Raw genomic sequence first — 22,224 nt, 5'->3', positions numbered from 1 at the left:
GGAATAAAGGGCATCATTATTGGAGGGTTGCCGCGGGACCCGCTTGTGCGAACCTACGGGAAGCGTTCCTTTTCCTCCTTGACGGCTCGACCGACACAGATGATGATGAGCCAATTAACCTGAGATGGTTAACTAACTTAAGTAGCTCACTCACACACACACCAACAAACACGTTTCCCCATACGTATCCCTTTTTCTTCATTTCTTTTTATAAAAAATAATTCATTTATTTTTTCTTTCTTTCTTCTTTCCACCAAAACCTTTAATATGTATTATATCATTGTTGATAGAATAAGATAAATTGTTTATTGATAAATTTGTCAGGCATAATGACAAGGATGATTCTTAGTACCTTAAATTATTTTCATTGAAGTACAGATTAAGAATTTCGATTTTTGAGAAGTATCATGATGTTCAATTCCTTTAAATTAATGATTTGATCACCTATTGATTCTAACACTTGATTACAGAGGCAATATATAATTATGGATTTCGACCGTAAGAATAGAGATATTTTTAATATTCACAAAGAAAAAAAATAAAAGTAATTTAAATTTTTTTATATATTCTCTTGCATAAATCCTGAAGAAATTATATCTGTTTCTCCTATTCTTTAAGCGATTACCCTATCTTAATAGATAGGCAAGAATTTATTTTCTTTTATCAAAATCTAGAAATACATAAAATATTAATATAAGCATAAAATTCTCATTATCATGATTTTCCTACTCGGTGAGAATTTCTTCTTATATTAAGATTTTTATTTAAAATAAATCTGAAAATACGAATGCCACAATCGATGTCAACTTACCCCGTCATTGTCTGATGTAATCTTTGGAACTTGTAGGTTGATAAAATGCACTAAGGTTGGGGGGTCATTATTTGTCGTCTCTGATCTTAGTGGTCGTCCCTTTCGGCGTTCCCCGTCCGAAGAGGCCGCCCGTGCATGACCGGTGTCACGCACCGGTTAGCATGCGAACAAAACCACTGCTATCACTCCAGTTGGCAGCCGACGACCACTCTTCATCCCAACATTCTTCTTCTTCCCCCAACTCAAATCGTACCACGTAAATGACATAAGCCCACCTCCTGTTTTCATTGATTAATCAGCAGTAAGTTAAATACATGGCATCTCTGTCTCTCTCTCTCTCTCTCTCTCTTCTTGTCAGAGTTATTCCATGGACATGCACGCGTTTGACGATCCTCACGGGGCCATTTCCTTCGTCAACGAAGCCCCGTGATTGGTGTTGCTCGTGGGTTTCGCAAAGGAACAAAACGGATGCTAACATGGCGATCGTCCGCCACCAGAAAGAGACGATCGAAAGAGTTGCGTGCAACCTTGGCATTGCTTGACCCCCAAGCGATTCATCCATCCCCGAGTAGTCCTCGAGCAGTCTCTGACACCGCGTTCATGCTCGATCATTCACTGTCCATCATCCATCGGGCTCCAGAAGAACAAAAATGAAGATGGATCTATTTACTTTGTTCGAAAGCAAAAATATTGTGCTACTTTTGAGAACTTATATATATATATATATATGATGATGATGATGATGATGTTGTGGTAGCTTTGTGTCACCGATCCTGAAAGCTGGAAGAACAGGAGCAAGAACTCATCATCATGGCAGAAGGGTGATGAAGTAACACGAAAGTCATTATGACAGGTAGAAGTAGCAACACATCCCTATCACACGACATGAAAACATCATTGCATTTATTCATGTAGCGAGGTGGGTCATCGGACATTTGATTTTTCTTCCCTGGAAAATAGGTATGCGCATAAATAAAATATGTTTGGGGAGTGCATCAAATTGCATTATCTTAAGCAGGCACATGATGCCATTTGGTGGCTCCGTCATGATGGAACATGACTTCTAATGATGGGATCCACCATTCATGTTGGATGATCATTCCTCCCATTACTTACCCTTGTTTTAATTAACTCCTTGTCAACTAACATGTCACCGTTCCTTTTGACCTACTTTAAACTCAATAAAATTATTAAAAAATAAACTATTATTAAGATTGATGTTAAAAATTATTATTTATATTTATATATTAGTGGAGTTTTTCATGATAAAAAAAAATTGATCCGTTTATATCCAAATCATTTAATTTAAAAAATTAAAATTAAAATTAAAAATAATATATTCATCATATTTTTATAAGTTGATCTTATTTTAAAATCATTTATGATGTGAGATCGTATTACAATCTTTCGTATTTAATGGTTTGATGCCGTCATCAAAATATAACATAGTCCAAATCAAATCTTGACATAATGTATCCATTGACTCCATCTATATATATATATTTGGCTCTTTATCATTTTTTCAATACTAGATCAATTTTGATATTAATTATCACTTTTTGATCTGATAGAAGAATTAACTTGTCAATTTTATTAAGTCTAAATTACTGTTTAAAATATTTAAATAAAATTTAATAATAATTTTAATTTATGTTTGAAATTGATATTAAAATACAAGTTAGGAGAGAGAAAGAGATATTATCTATCTTACCATAATTTGATGATTTCAATCCTCCAACTTCATTCATACATATTTCTCTTAGTTTATCATATCTTAATACTATTTCGACGTCGATATTAATTATCACTTTTCGATTTGATAGAATAATCAATCTATAAAATTTATAAGTCTAAATTATTATTTAAAATATTTAAATAAAAGTTAATAATAATATATTTATTATTTTTTATAAACGTCCGAAATTGAGATGAATCGAAATATTATAGAGGTAACTCTGAAAATAAGCGTTAAGAGAGAGAGATAGAGAGAGAGAAAGAGAGAGATTATCTATCAAGTCATGCCATTCTGTAACACAATTGCAGCAGCAGCGGAGTGCAGCATAGCAAATCATGACCTCCTTTGTTTGTTGTAGGATAAGTTTCTCTTTTATTTGAAGGTCAAGTTGATGCAGAAAGGAAGTGTGGCCAGACGACATCATTAAAAAGGCATTTAATGATTTGAAGAAACGATAGGACACATAATGAAAGTAAACTGTCACATTAAAAGATTGTGCACGGATTCTGCCATTTATTTCCTTTGTGCAAGTCAACATGTTCAGCTTCTGCTGGCATGTTCTCTCGATGGGGACTTGCAGAGAGAGTGAGTCTCCCACTGTTGTTCTTTTCTTTCACACCTCTCCTGCTCAATGGCAAGCCAGTGGTCGATCGATTGCATCCACCCATCGCAGATTTTGATTCCCTTTCCCCTCGTTTCTTGCATGAACATAATATGATTCATCTCAGATGTTCTTCTCAAAACAATAAGTGGGTTAAGCTATTCCAACACAATCTCTACAGCATTATTTTTTTGTTGTTCTTTCTATGAAGATACACACACACACAGCAATAACCCATGTTAATGTTGGCCTGCATATTTGAGGGATTATAAATGGAATGAGCAATCTTTGGTGATTTATTCCTTTCTATAAGTCTGTCTTACACTCACTCCTTTTTTAGGTTAGAATTACATATGCCTTTTTATTAAATTCTCTCATTGTAAGACCTTCTTTAATCACTATTGCCTATTCCCATTAATTCATTTTTCCTTACCGGCATGAATAGTAATGCATACCTACGAATAGAGATGGAGGGAGATATCATATTTTTGTAGAGGCTATAAATAGACTTGAATGCTCTTAATTTGAACAATAATATTACATTGTACCAAGTTACGTAATATCGTATCGGTGTTTCGAGGTTGGCTTGATACGGTACGGTACCAGTATACCGAACGATACACTATGACGTATCGAGCGGTATACCAAGACTTACCGAGTGATTTTAAATATTTTTCCTTTTACTATAACACTGTAGCACGGTCCGTCCGGTAGCGAGTGGTCCGTATACCGATATATCGTCAGACCGGTACGTATCACCCGTACCGAGTGGTATCATTCGAAATTACATACCATGCATTGTATAATGATTAATGATGATAAAACATTGACATAGTACAATGAAAAGGTTAAATTATATATTATATATTATATTGTTAAAATACTTATTATAGTTCCAATATTTACAAAACACAATAATAGAAAACTTTCCAGATAGTTGAGATACGATCGATTTTGATCGTCAATTTGAGATAATAAAATCGATCCAAGTTAATTTATTTTCGAATGTTATCATAAGAAAAATTAGAGTGTGAATCGTCATTGGTTAAATCCATATTATCTATCCTATTTTGATTTATTATTCTCATAAAAGACTAATCGATAATTTTATTATGAAAAAAAAATCATAAAATGTTTAAATCTCTAGATAAAATTGAGATCTCTTTAGGATCAACTCCATAAATTGATTAATTTAATTTCAAAATATATCTATAATCATCATCGATCAGAAGAGCTTAAGTTCCTACGTCATGAAATATTCTTATTAGATGTTATGACATATGGTGTATTGTTACGTTTGAGTTGACTATATTACATATATAGAATCTTGATTAATCGAAAATAATAATTATATTGACTAAATTAACATTTGTAATATTTCTATGTTCGTTCAACAAACAATCTTACACCAACAATCAAAAGTTGAGTTCGCGAGTTATACGTTCGAGTCTTTTATTGATTTTGTTTTTATTTTTTGAAGAATAAAATGATTGTTATGATATGATATGAAAAGAAAAATCCATACGTTGAGATATATTAGTACGAAGGTGACGGATGGATACCGGCACTGGCAACATGAATGAATCACCAGTGGTCAACGTTGACCGGACCAGATGGACATAATGAAGCGCGTCGGCCCACACATTAAGACAAGACGACAGGTTGACAGCCCGTTGCGTGCGGGTACAGGGAATGCCATCTTTGCCGACTCTGTACTGAGCTGGGGAGCAGGCGGTGGTGGTTGGTAAGATGTCAGTTGTCATCGACACTGAATCGGAAGTGGATGCGTCACTGTGGGTGGGGTGCTCGTCTTGGACCATAGTCCAACGATGTAGTGCCGATTCTTGGTGTGTTGATGAGAAATGTCGACTTTGGTGACGATTTCATATTAGTTCTCGAAAATATATTTTCTCCTGTTAAATTCATACGATCAATTCCCAGATTAAAAAATTCTTATTTTGGGTTTTTTCCCATCATTTTTTTAATCTCTGATTGATATATTTTATTCTCTTTAGTTCTTGATACGATCGTAGGTGTATGATATTATATGATTGACATCTCGATACCACGTGATGAATAATATATGATCGAATTGGTTCGGATATTATTATGCTTCGGGTTCGATGTAATATAATCATAATTAACTTCGAGGAAAGCATAACACACTAGAAGGTAAAAATATTCGAGGCCCGTTATAATTCTTTTTTAATGGAGAGTTTGGTCAAATCCTCCATACCTCTTGAGTTAAAATTCTAAAGAAGTTTTATTGGGAATGTCTCCGACATAATTTTATAGGTTAAGTAAGGATGAATCATTTATCAATTTTTTGGAATAAAAATAAAAAAATCTCAATTGACTTCGAATCAGTGTCTTAACTTAGATAACTAAAATTTGATTTAATAGTCATAAATATATTCTTGATAAAACATACCAAAAGTAAGCTCCCACTTTTTATATCGGGTTAGTTCTAATAGCATAAAAATATAATATGCTATTATTAAGCGAGAGAACTTTAATACCAATAATTTAAAATTAAATAATAATAGATCTAAATATTATGATGTATATTTTTCAATGTTATTCAGAAGACCTTTATTTGATGTACGATTTGTTGTTGGTGAACAGATGTATCGTGGCTGATGAGTCAGCACGGCTTGGTTCATGGGTCGATGTCAGGAGTCTTCGGTCATCTGAGTCGGTTGTCGAGGTTGGGAAGTTGGTTGGTGGCTCTTGTTTGAGACATTGGTTGATGACTCTTCGTCGGGATGCTAATCGGCGCGTCGGGGGGAGGCGATCTCTCTTGATCGAGATGATCTCGCTTTGGGGATGATCGTTCCCTGGCACAGAAGGCCCCGTCGGGTGGTTACCGACTGTGGCCTCTCGACGAGTAAGTCAGTGTGGGGTTCTAGTTTATGCTCTTTTTTTTCTCCCCCCTGAGCCGAATACCAACCAAGGGCTTTTATACTACTGTACGAGAGTCGGTCGTACGCGGGTTTGGCGTTGTGGTCGATCCTCGAGGGGTGAGATAGTACCTTTGTGCGGCCGCCGTCTTGGGACGAGACATACCAAGCAACATCTTGGTATGGTTACTGGCTCAGCGCATGAAGGTGCTTCTCTTGTTGACTTGGTTGTAGCGTGGCGTGACATTGATTGTGACGTACCCTGGGCCCGAAATATACCTTATCAGTTACATCGTTGTCAGATCTGAGATCTATAGTAATGTCAATCTATAAAGAGAACTAAATTTATCTTCTTCTCTCATTGATTGATTCATGTGACTAAGGGAGACAAGAGAAGATATGTAATCTCTCAATTGTGTTACATATCAACACATTCATATACGCATATTCAATTATTATGTGTTTTATTATTATTGAGTTCGTAAGAGATCCGATTTATTTATAAGCAAGAGTAAAGGGTCTAAAATAAGTTATTAAGAGAATTCCTCCCATAAAAAACTTTCATTCTATTCTATTAGCTAATAATCGTAATCATGATTTAATAATATCCATAATATATCTTAGATCGGATCACATAATCTAACAATCAATTATAATACTATTTATATTATTTTATTTGTAAGAGTGCCAAAAAAAATATTAAGATAAAAATTAATGTTTTATTATTCTTATTCACATTGTAATAAGAATACATATTTGAAACAGCAACCAATAATTTATATTATATTCTAAGTTATTATCCTCCATCATAATATTTTTATATATGCAACAAAAACAACGTAAAATTATTTTTTTTAAAAAAATACTATGACCGACATAAAAATCAAGTTTCTCACCTTTTTTTTTTCTCTCAAACTAATAATAAGAGTACAAATTTGAAACTCTAAAAAAAATATGATAAATTAATTTATAGCGTATTTTGAGTTTTCGTTCCTCTTTTATAGAGTCTTTCTATGTTTTCTCATAGATGTATAAAAAATATAATAACTTTATTCAAAAATATTGTAAATAAATCGGTTCACATTATCGACTAACTGCAGAGTTTTTTACTTCTTTTGCTAATTATATTTTGGAATACACGAGAAGTGAGAACACAAAACGGACAACTGACGAAAGATCAAAATGAAAGGTTTTCCTAACATTTTAAAGCCACATATAAAAAAAATTGCTGATATGAGAAATAATCACTCTTACATTTAAATTAAAAGATTCTTATCCATCAATATTAAATTTAAATGAAAAGATTCTTATCCAAATTTATCCTCTATAATATAGTATAAATTCTCAATACTATAATACCATAGTTCTAAAAAAAAAACATATTTTATTTTTGTTTATAAGACTCGAACCATTATAATACTATTATATTTTATATTTTACGTGATTATATATATTTATTTTAGATGAATTACCTTCATTTTTTTAATGGTATCACTCTCATCATAAAAAAATGAGTGCAATAAATAATTTTAAAATTAATTAAAAATGATAACATATTCTCCTAATTTTCACAATTATTTCTTATTTTCTGTGGATCGATATTCACTTTATCATTCAATCGAAAAAAGTAAAATAAATACAAAATATTAAATAAAATAACAATCCTATGGATATTTTAGTTTGACACTTATTTGTCACTGTTTTATTGATCATAAGTTGCATCACACTGATCAACCCACTTTGCACCGATATCAACCAACGGCGTGTGCGGCTGGATGAGGGTCCATCAGATTGACGAATCACGCCGTAAGCGGCCCGTTATAGAGGAGATGAGTTCCCCGAAAAGCCCCTGAGAATCCCGGCCTTTCTCTTCGGGGTCCCAAATATCTCGTCACGTGACGTCACCCCCCCCATACCGGTACACAACACTCGTTTCCCATCCTCCTCGGCTCCCCTGTTCTCCTCCTCCTCGTCCTCCTTGGTTGGGTTCTCTATTTAGTACTGGCTTTGATCCCAAGGTTGGTCTCCACTCGCACGCTGAGCGCCGCCTAGGGCGAAAAGGATGGAGCCTGGCCGGTGGCGTTTCCTCTTCTTCGTCTCCTCTTCGATCCAGGTAGGCAAGATCGTCTTGGTTCTTTCTCTGTTCGATTCTAGCGCTCGGTTGGAGTCTTGATCGCGCGGGGTTGAGGCGATCGCTTTTTCTGTCGGGCGTTTCTTTCTTCTTGGTCTGTTCTTGATGGGGGCACGATGTTGGTTTTCGATTTTTTGGAGGTGGGTTTGTGACGGCTTCTGTGGGAATGGGCTCGCGTTCTTGATACTCGTCCATTTCAGAAAATGTTTTCTAGGGTTTTAGACGTTGTGAAGTTTATTGCATTCGAATAATTCGGGGAAACAGAGCGAGAGACGGCGGTGATGTTTTAGTTTCTGAAAGCAAGAAAGGTTTTGTTCTTTAGTTGGTTTCAAGAAAGGTGGGGTGATATTTGAGTTTCTGAAAGCAAGAAGAAGAAAAAGACGGCTCGCGATTCTGTTCTTCATTTGGTTTCAAGATTGGCGACATTCGCATCTGAGGCGCTTCTTCTTTATGTTCATGATTTTGGGAAAGATTAGTATGAAGATCAAGAATCGGAGATGGAAACAGATAAATATTTTCATGTGCGGTTGCTGTTGACTACAGTCGCATGTTTTTTCGAGATTGGTTTCGTTGGTTTTCTTTCTATCACATTTCAATTAACCTCATACCGCATTTATTGTGGATTTTATGTGAGGAATGGCCTGTATGGTCGCCGGTCAGAATCCTTCATTTATGGCACGAGAACCTTTCATGATGTCCTTTTTTTCTAATCATAATCACTCTTGACTCCCGTGCTCGGATTGAACTTTTCTCCAGCAGTGGAGGCATCATCGAACGCATATCTCATGATGCTTCTCACCGCCATTCTGGGTTTCCGTGCACCTATTGAACGTTCTTGTTCTTTGTCGGGAAGCACTCTTTTCTGCTTTGAGATGTTTACGTTATGAAAGCAGGCTTAGGCATGGCTTTTGTGGTTCCTTCAACATCAAAGTTGGCAAGGCTCTCTTGTTCAATAGTGTCTAAGTTCAACATCTCTCTGCATCCTTACTAGGACCTTCTTTTCTTGTACGACTATGAGTAATTTATCTAGGCTTGGCAAATCGCTAATGGGCTAAAGTCAGCTGTGTCGATTGTGGTCATTATAAAACTATTTTGTTACAGAATTTATAGGTGGTCAGAATTGTGTGACATACAGCAGGATCAATATGTTGACATGAGATGGCTTTATTTATGCATAATGGAGGTCTGTTTGTCTCTACAGCAAAACTTATTACACATATCCAAAGGACTTCATATATCTAGTACAACTTTGGAGGGTAGTTCAATTGTTGCCCATGCTTAAAGTCAATGTAGAAATTTCTATCCATGATTTAGCATTCTCGGTTCTTAGGTAAGTCCATCTATTGTTCATTAGGAAATTTTCATATAGCTTTTGGTAGGGTTTGACTTACCGTTTCGACTAGATGTGCCGACTGGCTGATGAAACGACACGTGCCACTCCGTTCCGACATGTCGAATGTCGATACGGTGGGGTGTGCCGATGACACAAAGGAACTCGAAAAAAACCTAAAAATAGGAAAAAACTTAGATTAGGGTTTATTATTTGGAAATAAATGTAAGTTTAGTATAATTTCATCATAGATATCTAAATTTGGAAGGGATAACGACACATCTTTTTGAGCTTTGAGAAGCAGCTCTGAATCATCCTTCTCTTGATATTGAATTATCTACAAAAATATGACTTGAATTGTTAGATTATGAGTCAAATATTAAGATTCAAATGAACCAAGTAATATATGGATCGATCAATGAATATACCTCGTTCTATCACCAAATAGAACGACGGGACTTCACAAGTGGTGGATCGAGGTCTTCGATCCCGTGTATTTGTATATTAATATGATATGTTTATCGGATCCAATCTAAAAATTGCTCCTATGATATGGTATACTGATATATCGTATACCATTGGTATATCAATGTAGTGATGATTGTAGCCTAATTATCATGAACCACACGTGTTCAAGGCGGCTCCTAAGGCAAAGGTGCAGAGGTTGGATAATGCCAAAACTTCCACTTTCGTCATTGATCGACTACTTTTTATCATAAGACCGATCAACCTTGGAAAAGAATGATCAACTATCATCGTACTGTTGTTGGCCATAGGATCATCCATAATGTGATGGTTGGAAATACGACGAGCTCCGTTGTGTCTACGTCATATATGCTTTATCATATCTGCTCAAAATCATCGATTGCCTTCCTTTTCCCTTTCCGTTTATAACAACCCGACCAACACCTCCTCGAGCTCCATGATCTGAATCTTGGGTGACAAATATATATTGCTTCTCGATCCATACACCACCTTGAAACTACATCGATGAAACCATCAACTCCCCGACGTTGTCGCCATCGTCGGTCGAGGCACTACTGTCAATGCCATTGCTATGTCTACATACCGAGAGGGTTATTGAATGTGATTGAGAAGGTACTACTATTGACGTCATGAACTCAAGTAGTTTGACTTAGGGTTGTTCGGCTCCTTCCGCCATATTTTGACCAAGGGGTATCTTCCTCCTGTTAGGGATGTTGTTCATATTTTTCTATTGTGGCATTGCCTCAGTGATAAAATGCAAAGGACGTGAAAGATCTCTCACCTTGTCAAGTAAAGGATCCTCTTGGTTCTTCGTTGCTTCGACTCATTCTACATCGGCTATGAATCTTCGTTGTCGCATCCAAGGTCGATGGGATCAATCTTTGGTTCCTTTGGTTCCTTGCCACATCACAACCTTAGTTGCATGTTGTAGTGGACATATACTAGTTCCTCCATCCATCTATATGATAGTTTGTTGTGGATCTTCGTGTAAATCAATGTGAAAGTATATGGACCATAACCGTTCTTAAATTGGGTGCGGACTCTTCAAATTGTAGCTATTATTCAATTGCAAAAAGATATAAATAAGACTTATTAGCATGGTTTACAATATTGTACCGTACCGCTCAGTACGGGCGGTATGTGCCGGTCTGATAGAGGACCAGCACGGGCGGTACATCGGTACACCTTAGTGTACCGTGGGTCAGTACGCTCATTACGTATTGTATCGATAGTCGATTGGTACACTGGTATGATATGATATTCAGAACCTTGCTTATTAGCATAACAAATCATTAATGCTAATATTAATTTATAATTAAATGTGTGTATATAACTTTCTCTTACCGGGATCCATATTGTAACAACATGATATAACTATAACGTTGGAGAATGAACTGACAATTTATTAGAATAGTTGACCCTCTATAATAGCCTTCATTGCATCGGCACTTTCCTTAATGCCGATAATACATCTGATCGCGTTCCAAGACTATATTGAAATTAAATGGTTGGATTTAGATAATATGTCACAAGATAAATGATTTAGTTAGCAGGAATTTTTAAATATTAAATATTTATATTGTAAAGTGTAAACTACTCTGAATATGAATTTACTTGCATTATGGATGCCTTGGTCCATATGAGTTTTGATCCTGCGGTTGATGGTATGCAAAATATTGAACCTTTAAAATCATCAAAAAATGCTTGCGTGACCTTTTCTCTTGTTGTAAGCTTCATATGTCTAAGATAAGGCATTTGCAGATGCTTTTTTATATATAATTTTTTTTAAATATTAAATATTTATGTTGTAAACTACTATGAATATGAATTTACTTGCATTATGGATGTCTTGGTCCATATGAGCTTTGATCCTGCGGTTGATGATATGCAAATATTGATCCTTTAAAATCATCGAAGAATGCTTTCTTGATCTCTTCTCTTGTTATAAGCTTCATACATTTAAGATAAGGCATCTGCAGATGCTTTTTTATTTCGACCTTACGAAGGACAACGTAAAACAATTTCACTCTTTTTATAATATAATGTCATTCACAAACTCCCAAAATCTAGAAGAAAGAAATGTCTTTTTTCCTATTTTTCCATCACTTGATTTTGAATACCTTGAATCCGATCATTTATGTGATGCGACCATTGTCTTGAGGCCTAGTCTTTTTTGTTAGATTGACTTTAAGGAGATGAAATTTATAGCAAACCGAGTGATGTCGGGTTGGAGTATCTCACCATTTGTAAACTTCTGCATCAATGAGTGGATCCTACGATCGTTGCATATAAACTTTGTCACTGACTGTGCCCTTGCTACATACTTTTTTACTAATGATAACTCGTTAATGTCCTTCAATATGAGATCCATATAGTGAGCTTCACATGGCGTTCAAAATAGTATTTTTTTGCATTCTAATTGTAAACTCGCTTTCTTGAAATTAGCTCTTTTGTCAGTCTGGACAATGTACTATGATCTGATCTCCTTTACCACAATGTCCATTAGGTTCTCAATGTAGTTTGCATATTGAATTTTATCGGAAGCATTAACCAACTTATAAAATATGACCCTTCTGTTATAATATACAAGAAAGTTGATGATCGTTATTCTTGTAGGCCTAGTCCAACTATCACACATTAGTGTCATCCATACTCGTCCAACTGCCTCTTGAAGGATTTTATCAAATCCTTCAGTTCTACCACTTCCTTATTTAAATAAATATAACGTATCTCTTTTGGTGTTGGAGGTTGGATCCTTGTGCCAACCATTTTGCTTAAAGACACCATACTCTGATAATATAGACCTTGAGTTGTGTTTGATTGAATCCTGTGTAAGTTGAACCACTTTGCTGTTGCCTTACCAATATTTTGAATCTTTTCTTTTGTATAAGCATCATCAATTCTTGTCTGTTTTATTATTTGTAGAAGATAGATTTACAAATCAATATTAACAATATCAGTTGCTGATCTCTTACCAAGTGTTTTTAAAAGCGCTAGGCATCAAAAGGCGTTAAGGTCCCAAAATGCCCAAAGCGCTTTAGAATATTAAAATATAAAAAATAAGTTATGATTGATAAATATAATTATAAAAATAATAATATGATATCAAATTAAAAACATATAAAGTACCAAGTCACATTGTCCATATTCTAATAACATAAATGTCAAAACAATAAATTTTACATTAAATTCAATGATTATCATAAACAACATCATCATTCTTAAACTTAATCATATCTTCCTCTTTCTTTTTCTCTTCCCCTTGTCCATCTTTATCAGAATAGGTTTTCTCCTCTTCAATAATGGCAAGTGATGACTTGAGGCTTATGCACTCATTTTTACTCTGATCATTTGTTTTGTGCATGTTTGCAATTCTCCAACATTTGAGTCTCTTGCTATATATCCCCATATTAAGCTATCATCTTCAAATATAAGTTCATTTTTGACATCTTGTAAGATTACACTCATTTTCTTCACTAACCACTCATTTGAATCATCAATGTCTTGTAATGAGGTTGAATCAATATTATTTCACAAATCATAACGAGCCTTTAATACTTGATTATACTTTATATAAACTAGATCTTGTAATCGTTAATGCTCTATTCGATTTCTCTTCTTTGTGTGAATCTATCATGTCATATGAATTAAAGATATATTAATACGTCTATATGAAGAAAGAACATATTAGTTGAAGCATAAATATTTTTATACACTTACATTCTCAAAGACACTCCAGTTTTGTTCATAACCTACAATACTATAAGTCCAACTAAGAATTTTGATGGATAACTATTGTAAGTTCAGGATGAAATTTTCAAATAGACTTCACCATTCAGCTCCAAAATTTAACTTTATTATTAATAGTAATATACGTATGTATTTACATGATATTAATTATATAAAATTATAAATGTTTGGAGATTTAATTGTCCTTGATTGAACTACAATTGGAATTCCAAAAAGACCATCAATATTTTTATATAAAGATAATTCATATATGATTTTATTTTTTATTTTAATACTTGGAACCAATCTTACAGTGCACTGACATAACCCACTCACAACTTCAACTTCAAACTTGAAAGAGTTCCTATAAAAAAATTTTGGGTTTAGATAATAGCCCGCTGCAGGTAGTGGATGATAAAGTTGCCATTCCCATCTTTTATTTATGATTGTAAATATATCCATATACGTCTGTTTATTTTCACCAAAAGACTTTTGAATTGTTTGCTTGGTTCTATCCATAGCTTTATAAATATATCCCATTGCAAACTTCTTTTCGTTATTTGCCAACCGAAGGACGTGAACAAGAGGGTCAATTACCTTTAATGTATAAACTATATAATTCCAAAAGGATGACATTAAAAAGACACCATTGGCCTTTTACCTTTCATTTCTTTTGCTCATTTGCTTGTCACCCATTTCTCTGAGGTAAATATGTTTCTCAGGTTGTGTTTTTGATAATGTATGCTTTGTAATATCAAAAAGGAAGTAACAAATCATGTGACACCAAATCTCACTAATTCTTTATTGCCTGTAAAATTTCTCATCATATTCAAAGCATAAGTATGATTATAGAGAAATCCAATTACAAAGATTGCCCTTTATAAAGTTTTCTTGATGTTAGAAATATTTTCAATGTCCTCTAGTATTAGATCAACGTAATATACTGTGCATGCAGTCCAATACAGATGTTGTCTTTTTTGCTTGTAGTAATTTATCTAAGATAATAATAAAATTGATGAAACTTAGGAGTTACATAGTTCTTCTATTCACATTGGAGACATAGAGTAATTAAAAGTTTAAGAAATTCAAAAGATAAATCTTATTGCTAAAACATACCTGTTTCCATTTTCGATTATAACTTAGATGATATTTTGTTCGTTAATATCTTCCACAAATTTGTCAAGCAACTTATATATCTTTCTCTAGATTTCATAAGTAAAGATGCATCTATTAACTTCGCAAACATGGTTCCTAAAGAACAGTTGACCATAAAATTAATTATACTCATTTATCTCTTGTCGGTCCAAGCATCTGACATAATAGAGCAACCATGTTTTGTCCATATTTCTTTATAGCATTTCAATAAATCATTTGTGTAATCTAACTCTTTCTTTAGTAACGGAACTCATAACTCATGATAATTTGGAGGTTTTAATCACCTGTTATATATTTTAATTAATGTCCAAACGACAAGCATTCAGGGGAATTCCAGCTTGATAGAAGAAGCGAGCAATGTGTTGAATTATTCTTTCCCTTATTTCCTTATCACAAGCATCACTTATATTTGTTTGCCTTAATTTTGCTCCTTTTTGGTCTTATCGATTCTGTAATCCTTGATATATATACAAATCCATCGATCCCTTTTTAGCCTTCTTAGCAATTACAACTTCTTTTTCTTTACTGTCAGATATTCTTTTCTCACTGACATTGACACTTTTTGTATGATATTCCACTTCTTCATCATCTCCATTATGGTGAACATCATTCTCAAGTAAAATCCCATAATACTTGTTCTTTTGTGTCTTTCTTTTAGTCATATAAGCCAACTAACTCTTCTTTTACATCAGGTGGATACTTAGTGTATGTCGAAACATTCTTGAAGTTTTCTACTTGATGTTGTTTTGCATGGAAAATTCCACCTAATTGGTTCGATTGAACCAACTAAGTTACTATTCAATCAAACTAGAGCTCACAATTTGGTTTGATTGGTGGCATTCAATCGGGCGCTCACCCGAGGCGCTTGGGCTTAGGCGAGCGCCCAGGTGGTGCTTCAGTGAAGTGCGTCGCCTAGGCTCTCGGGCCTTGCCTCTCTCGGGTGCCTAGGTGAGTGCCCGAGTGCCTATTAAAAACATGATAAAACCATGGATTCCATCCTGCCTCAGACTACCAATCTTGCTTAACTGAGGATAAGGGGTAGTTGGCTATCTTGTGCTAGCACTCCTCTGGAATCCCTATGGTGCAGATCCACTGCAATCGCCATCCTCCTATTGTGAGTTAGGCTGTTGATACCTTATTGCATCTTCATACATATATTGATACTCCAGTGATACATGAATACCATCTCTAAAACCCGAGTCGACATCATTGTCGCGACTCTCGTATTCATCCTAAAATGATTCCTGCGTAGCACACCTATATTCTTTCTGTTCCTTGGCCTTCTTTTGAATTGCATCATCCTTTGCCTATTGTAGCTTATTTTGAAATAACTGACATATCTCTTTCAGAACCTTTTTGCATTTTGCAATATCGGGATAATCACCGATCAAATGTTGCTTCAATTGAGTGATTTCCTCACCCCGATCGATGTAGACATAATGTTTGCACTGCCAATGATGGCGGTTGTTGTCTAAACGGCGGGCATGATCCCAAATATCATCATATGACTGTTCCTTTGGTGCCATGTCCTTAAAGAAATTTACCAAAATAACAAACTCGATTATATGTAATGAACCCTAATTTGTCATTATAAACATATCAATCACCGTGATAGACATTAAATACATAGAATTGACCTAATATGGGTCAAAATATGTTGAAATCATCATTAATTCCATTAATCAAAGCATCAAAAAATCTAAGTACTCCCTAGTTAATCTTATTTTATCACTATAAACATGTCAAATATCCTAATAGGCATTAAATACATAGAATTAACCCAATATTGATCAAATTACGATGAAATTATCATTAAATCTACTAATCACAGCATTAACAAACTTAATTACTCCCTAATTAGTTTTCTTTTATCACTATAAACATGTCAAACACCCTAATACGAATTTACATTATATTGAGAAAATATTGGTCAAATTTCAATGAAATCATCATTAAATCTACTAATCACAGCATTAAAAACCTTAATTAATCCCTAATTAACCTCCTTTTATCATCGTAAACATGTAAATCACCCTAGTACACATTAAATACATAGATTTCATCCAATATATGTCTAATTTCAATTAAATCAACATTAAACCCACTAATCACAGCATTAACAACCTTAATTACTCTATAATTAACCTTACTCTACCATCATAAACATGTCAAACAACATAATAGACATTGACAACATAGAATGGGCTAATCATCTCATAGATCAACAAAAATCTAGAAAGGGAATACATACCTTTTGATTAACGTGATCCTTTTCTAGCTTAAGTGTTAAACCTCTCAAATAAGACGATCTACGTGTCCGTCACTTATCGGATACAGGACACGTAGAGTAATTGATCCAATCCACATCCACAATTGATAACTGCCGGATACAGGACGATCTACGTGTCCGTCACTTATCGGATCAATATGTACTGCCTATGCCATACCGCATCAGGTGGTACAACAATCTAGGTAACTTATGTTCAAAGTTCAAACAACTATCAAATTATCAAGTTAGTGTTTTTGATGTATCAGTTCTGAAGTGACCCCATATAGATGGCCAAAATACTTGGATGATAATGATTTTGCAGATAAAATGTTGATGAAATGGGTTGGTATCTTTGAGAAAATTATTTATTTAATTGCACTAATATCTAGATCTTTTTGTCAATACTTAATATCATATGAGTTTTCGATTGTAGTGAAATACTTGAATGAAAGATTAATGAATCTATGAACTAAGTTGATGCATTCTCATATATGCAGGTCATTTTCATGTTGTTTCCAGCAAATTTTCAGCCATCTAATGCACAGTAAGCCAGAATTATTCTTTCTCTTGAGACATAACCTTCATGTTCTGAAATTGATAAAATACTGATTTTACTTTTCATTATGCTTGCCCCACTCCTATCAAGTGATGAATAATTTTTATTTTTTGTTTGTATATTCTTCCTTGTATTTTGATTGCCTATTATTTTTATTTCATTTAGAGACATATATGCAGAAGGGTTTTGTTCCATGTATGGTATTTGTGGACAACGCAGTGATGGGAAGGTTTTAAATTGCCCTAACCGGACACATTCTGTGAAGGTAACTTGGTCAGGCACTCTGGATGTTATTATTTGTTTTTCCACGACATGGTTATGCTGCTTTGTTCGATTGTTATAGATGTTTAATTCAGAGATAGGATTTTGATAATTTTTCCTTTGCGTCCATGAGAAAGCTGGTGGACTGCATATTTGTCTACACATGCTACTTATTTTCTGCAGAAGTTAGTTTTTGTAATGAAGCTCTGCAAGTTTTTCTAACGAGGTCCTGCTTTCCTGTATTCTATTTGATCGAGTGGCAGAATACTACTTAAGAAATGTGTACCTTACTGTATCAATTGAATAAAACTTTCTTTTCCTTTGGGTTACAGCCAGATGAATTGCTTTCTTCAAAGATCCAGAGTCTGTGTCCAACAATCACCGACAACGTCTGCTGCTCTGCAGATCAGTTTGACACATTACGTGGGCAAGTCCAACAAGTAAAATCTTTTACTGACAGTTGCAGTTTTTAATACTAATAAAGGTCATCGTACATGCTCTGTTTCATTGGCTACTCACTCTAATCCATTCATTTACTATATCTTCTATGGTTCCAGAACTTCTTTTTGTTCGTTGTTCATGGTTCTACGCTGGTTGGATGTTTTGCAATGTTGACTTACCAAAGTCTTTCTAGCTATCCCTTTGCTCCATGTACTTTTTGACTTTTAATTGCATTTAATATATGGGATAAAATCTCGGTTTGGTACCACTACTGGTTGGTGACCTGGTTGGTACAGTACAATACCTACTAATCTATCGAGTATCAATTTGGTTTGGTACCGGCTAGACCACAGCAAGCTGATGGAGAGAGAAAGAAGGTGGGGCGTCGCATGTCGAAGTGGCAGATCATGACTTGGGCGACAATGAGTTGTTGCTTAAGGATGAGGGCAGCAGAGCAGAACAATTCACATACATTGACAAGGCAGAGTAAGTACGAAGTGGTTAGCAACGTGAACATGAAAGAATTGAGAGAGACCATTGGACAGCCAATAGATTGCAGCGGAGGAGGTGGTTTTTTTTGGGTGTGTTGGGAGGAGGAGGTGGGGGGGGTTGCAAGTTTTAAATAAAAAAACAAAAGAAATTATGAGTTGCTATCAGTATTGGACAACATGCTTATTGCTTGGTACAACTCAATATCTCTACCACTTGATATAAGTCGATACCATTGAGCTTATTGGACTGATCTAAACAATATACAGCATACTAAGTGTCAATACAGATTTGTATCAACTGAACCACTTCAAGTAGAGAGAGAGAGAGAGAGAGAGAGAGAGAGAGAGAGGAGGAGGAGGAGGAGGAGGAGGAGAAGGAGGAGGAGGTTGAGGAGGAGGAGGTGGTGGTGGTGGTGATTGAGGAAGGCTGGTATGGTTTGTCTGGCAGAGAAGATGTGGTGATGCAGCGACATTGACAAGCAACAAAGGAGGAAGAGTGGCTAGTGAAATTGTTCGGTCCATATATTGGTTAGTTGTTACACCAGTAAAAACTTATCCATGCCACTCTGTATGATTGGATTCTAAAACCTTGGTAGTAACAAAATTTATTTATACGTGGTATTTTCTAACTAGAATGAAAAGGACCGACACTTTCAGCATAATTAATCTCAACATTAGACTTATCATTTACCAACCACATATATTTAGCCAAAAAAAAGAAAAGGATTCTGGGATTGGTAGGAACCTATCAAATAGGCTGTTAGTATGACATAATCTTAAAAACTGGAGAAAACAAGCAATCTGAAACACACAAGATAAACATTGTTTGACCGACAGGTTTGCTTCCATGGTCCAATATGATCAAGGAGACTTCATCATTACATTGTCAATACAATCAAGGAGACTTCATTATTACATTTTTTGACCAACAAGTTTGCTTCCATGGGCCAATACGTTGTCAATCCCTAGATACTCAGAATTTAGATCCCAGCTGCCTTCACTGCTGATGATGACAGAAGCAGATGATATACTAAGCTGCAAAAATTTTGACATATATGCACCCCATATTCATCGTACTTTATATTTCTATTATGTTTTAAACCATGGGTTGGATCCAGCCCTTACTTTTCAATAGATAAACTATTTTTGTAGCAGTTAATTCATTGTATTATTTGGGGCCTTAGAGCTTGTTGTCATTTTTGTTGCTTACAGAAACAATTTCTTACATTAGATACCTTAATGGTATTTTCTTATAATTTATTTGTTTAGTATTTTAATTATTTTTTTGTGGATAACTTTTGCAGGCAATTCCTCTTCTTGTGGGTTGTCCAGCATGCTTGAGGAATTTTCTGAATCTCTTCTGTGAGCTCTCTTGCTCTCCAAATCAAAGCCTATTCATCAATGTGACATCAATCAAGAAGGTGCTTTCTTCTTTTACTTGAAAAAAACTATGTGATGCAAGTAGGTTTGGAACTTTCTTGTGTCTATACCGACTTCTCAATGGTACATAACTTGTTTTCTGCTGTTTGCAGTGCTTTCTTAGTTTGATGTGACATACATGATACATCATCTTATTATACTTTGTGTGTGCATCTAAAGTGCTGTAAAACATAATTTTGAGAAATGATTTTACATTTTCAGGTGAATGGTACTTTGGCTGTTGATGCAATAGATTTCTTTGTAACTCATTACTTTGGAGAACAGCTATTTAATTCATGCAAGGATGTGAAGTTTGGTAGTATGAATACTCGTGCAATGGATTTTGTTGGTGCTGGTGCTCATAATTATGCTGGTGAGAATTGCATGGCTTCTTTTGCTTTTTCTTGCAAGAGGAACTATAGCTAATAACTCCATTCTAAATTAAAGAGCTAATTAGTCTGAGAAATGATAAAATTTATGCTAGGTTGTGACATAGAGATGCTCTAGTTATGCAACTAATATGTTTAGCAAGTCTACTGGAGATAACTTAGCAAAAGTTTAGCACAGAATTTGGTTAATAACTTAATATAATATCAACTCTCTCCTTTATCCAGCTCATAATTATCCATTCAGTTTTAACTTTGTTCCATTCCTTAATGATGATCTATTTGCAAGCTTTTGTTACCATCAATGTATAAATTATTGTGTCATGAATGTGCTTTATAAGTTTGCCATTATTGCAACAATGACACAGATGTAGAATCTTGAGAGTGGAAGTGTGCTTCTTTTAATTGTAATTTACTAATAAACTTGAAAAATTTCCATTCAAATATTGGATGTATCATCTCTTGTTCTCACTGTGCTTTTAGATTGGCTTGCTTTTCTTGGTCGTCAAGCAAATCTCAATGAGCCTGGTTCACCATATGCAATTACATTCCGATCAAATATTAGTGATTCAACTGGAATGAAGCCTATGAACACAACTGTTTATTCATGCGGCGACTCTTCTCTGGGATGCTCTTGTGGGGATTGTCCTTCGTCTGCTGTATGCTCGGATTCTTCGACACCAGCTCAACATGCGAAGCAATCATGTTCAATCAATATTGGTTCTTTAAAGGTAACCCATGTTTGGATTTTAACTTATTTTGTGCTCACATATTCCTCTGTTATAACAATAATTTGCTAACACATTTTGTGCTCACATATTCTTCGGTTATCTTATTAGATAACATATTTTGCTGGATATAACTTATAGTTAACAATTAGTTTAATTATATTACATTAATCAATCTTTGTAGCTGATTTTATTTTTGATAATCGAATAGCTGTTTGTTGTAGTTAAAATTATAGAATAACTTATATTGGATATGATTCATGTTTTCAATGTCTTGAACATTATCTGGTATCTGTTATGATCCTTCTATTAGTGGAAACCTTTATTTCAATGGTGTTAGCATTGTTCTTGTTATAATCTTGACATGTTCTACTAGAATCTACAATCCATGGATTTGGTTAGGTTAGAATTGACAAAACATAAACAGAACATTTATGTTGTTTGAAGAGATGGCTCAGTTTTTCAATAGATTTCCCTGCGTACCTGCATAGGAGGAGGTCAGCAACAGGCTGCATAGTTTACTTGTAATCACTACTTTGAATGGATGGCACTAAATGGTTATTTATTTTATTTAACTATATGGCAAACCGATTCGATTGGGATGATTTGATTAATGGACTTAAATGGGCATAAACCTGAGATGTTTTAATTTGCTTTTACAACTTCAACTATCTCGACTTTTGACAAGGCTGATGACATGCTTAAAAGGTCAAATGGTTCTTCTCAACTAGGAAGTACTTGAGGATTATTTTCCTTGTTTAATTCTCAAGTTGTACTCCTTACACTTGTTTCTGT

The 22,224-nt window shown here is 34.7% G+C and overlaps 1 protein-coding gene across 1 annotated transcript in view; it reads left to right on the top strand.

Annotated features, from left to right (window-relative positions):
- The first annotated feature begins 7,967 nt into the window (after positions 1 to 7,967).
- Positions 7,968 to 22,224, top strand: part of LOC103971663 (uncharacterized) — a 63,016-nt gene continuing 48,759 nt past the window's right edge. Inside the window, exons 1-7 of the mRNA XM_009385739.3 lie at positions 7,968 to 8,160; positions 17,645 to 17,691; positions 17,869 to 17,968; positions 18,297 to 18,404; positions 20,201 to 20,317; positions 20,538 to 20,688; positions 21,185 to 21,432. Coding sequence (XP_009384014.2) covers positions 8,110 to 8,160; positions 17,645 to 17,691; positions 17,869 to 17,968; positions 18,297 to 18,404; positions 20,201 to 20,317; positions 20,538 to 20,688; positions 21,185 to 21,432 — 822 coding nt within the window. The 5' untranslated portion in view covers positions 7,968 to 8,109. The remainder of the gene's footprint in view (positions 8,161 to 17,644; positions 17,692 to 17,868; positions 17,969 to 18,296; positions 18,405 to 20,200; positions 20,318 to 20,537; positions 20,689 to 21,184; positions 21,433 to 22,224) is intronic.

Source organism: Musa acuminata, chromosome BXJ3-11 (genome assembly GCF_036884655.1).
Source record: "Musa acuminata AAA Group cultivar baxijiao chromosome BXJ3-11, Cavendish_Baxijiao_AAA, whole genome shotgun sequence".
In the NCBI taxonomy this organism is placed as follows: Eukaryota; Viridiplantae; Streptophyta; class Magnoliopsida; order Zingiberales; family Musaceae; genus Musa; species Musa acuminata.
The sequence above is the reverse complement of the archived record's forward strand: the minus strand, read 5'-3'. Positions and strand labels throughout refer to the sequence as shown.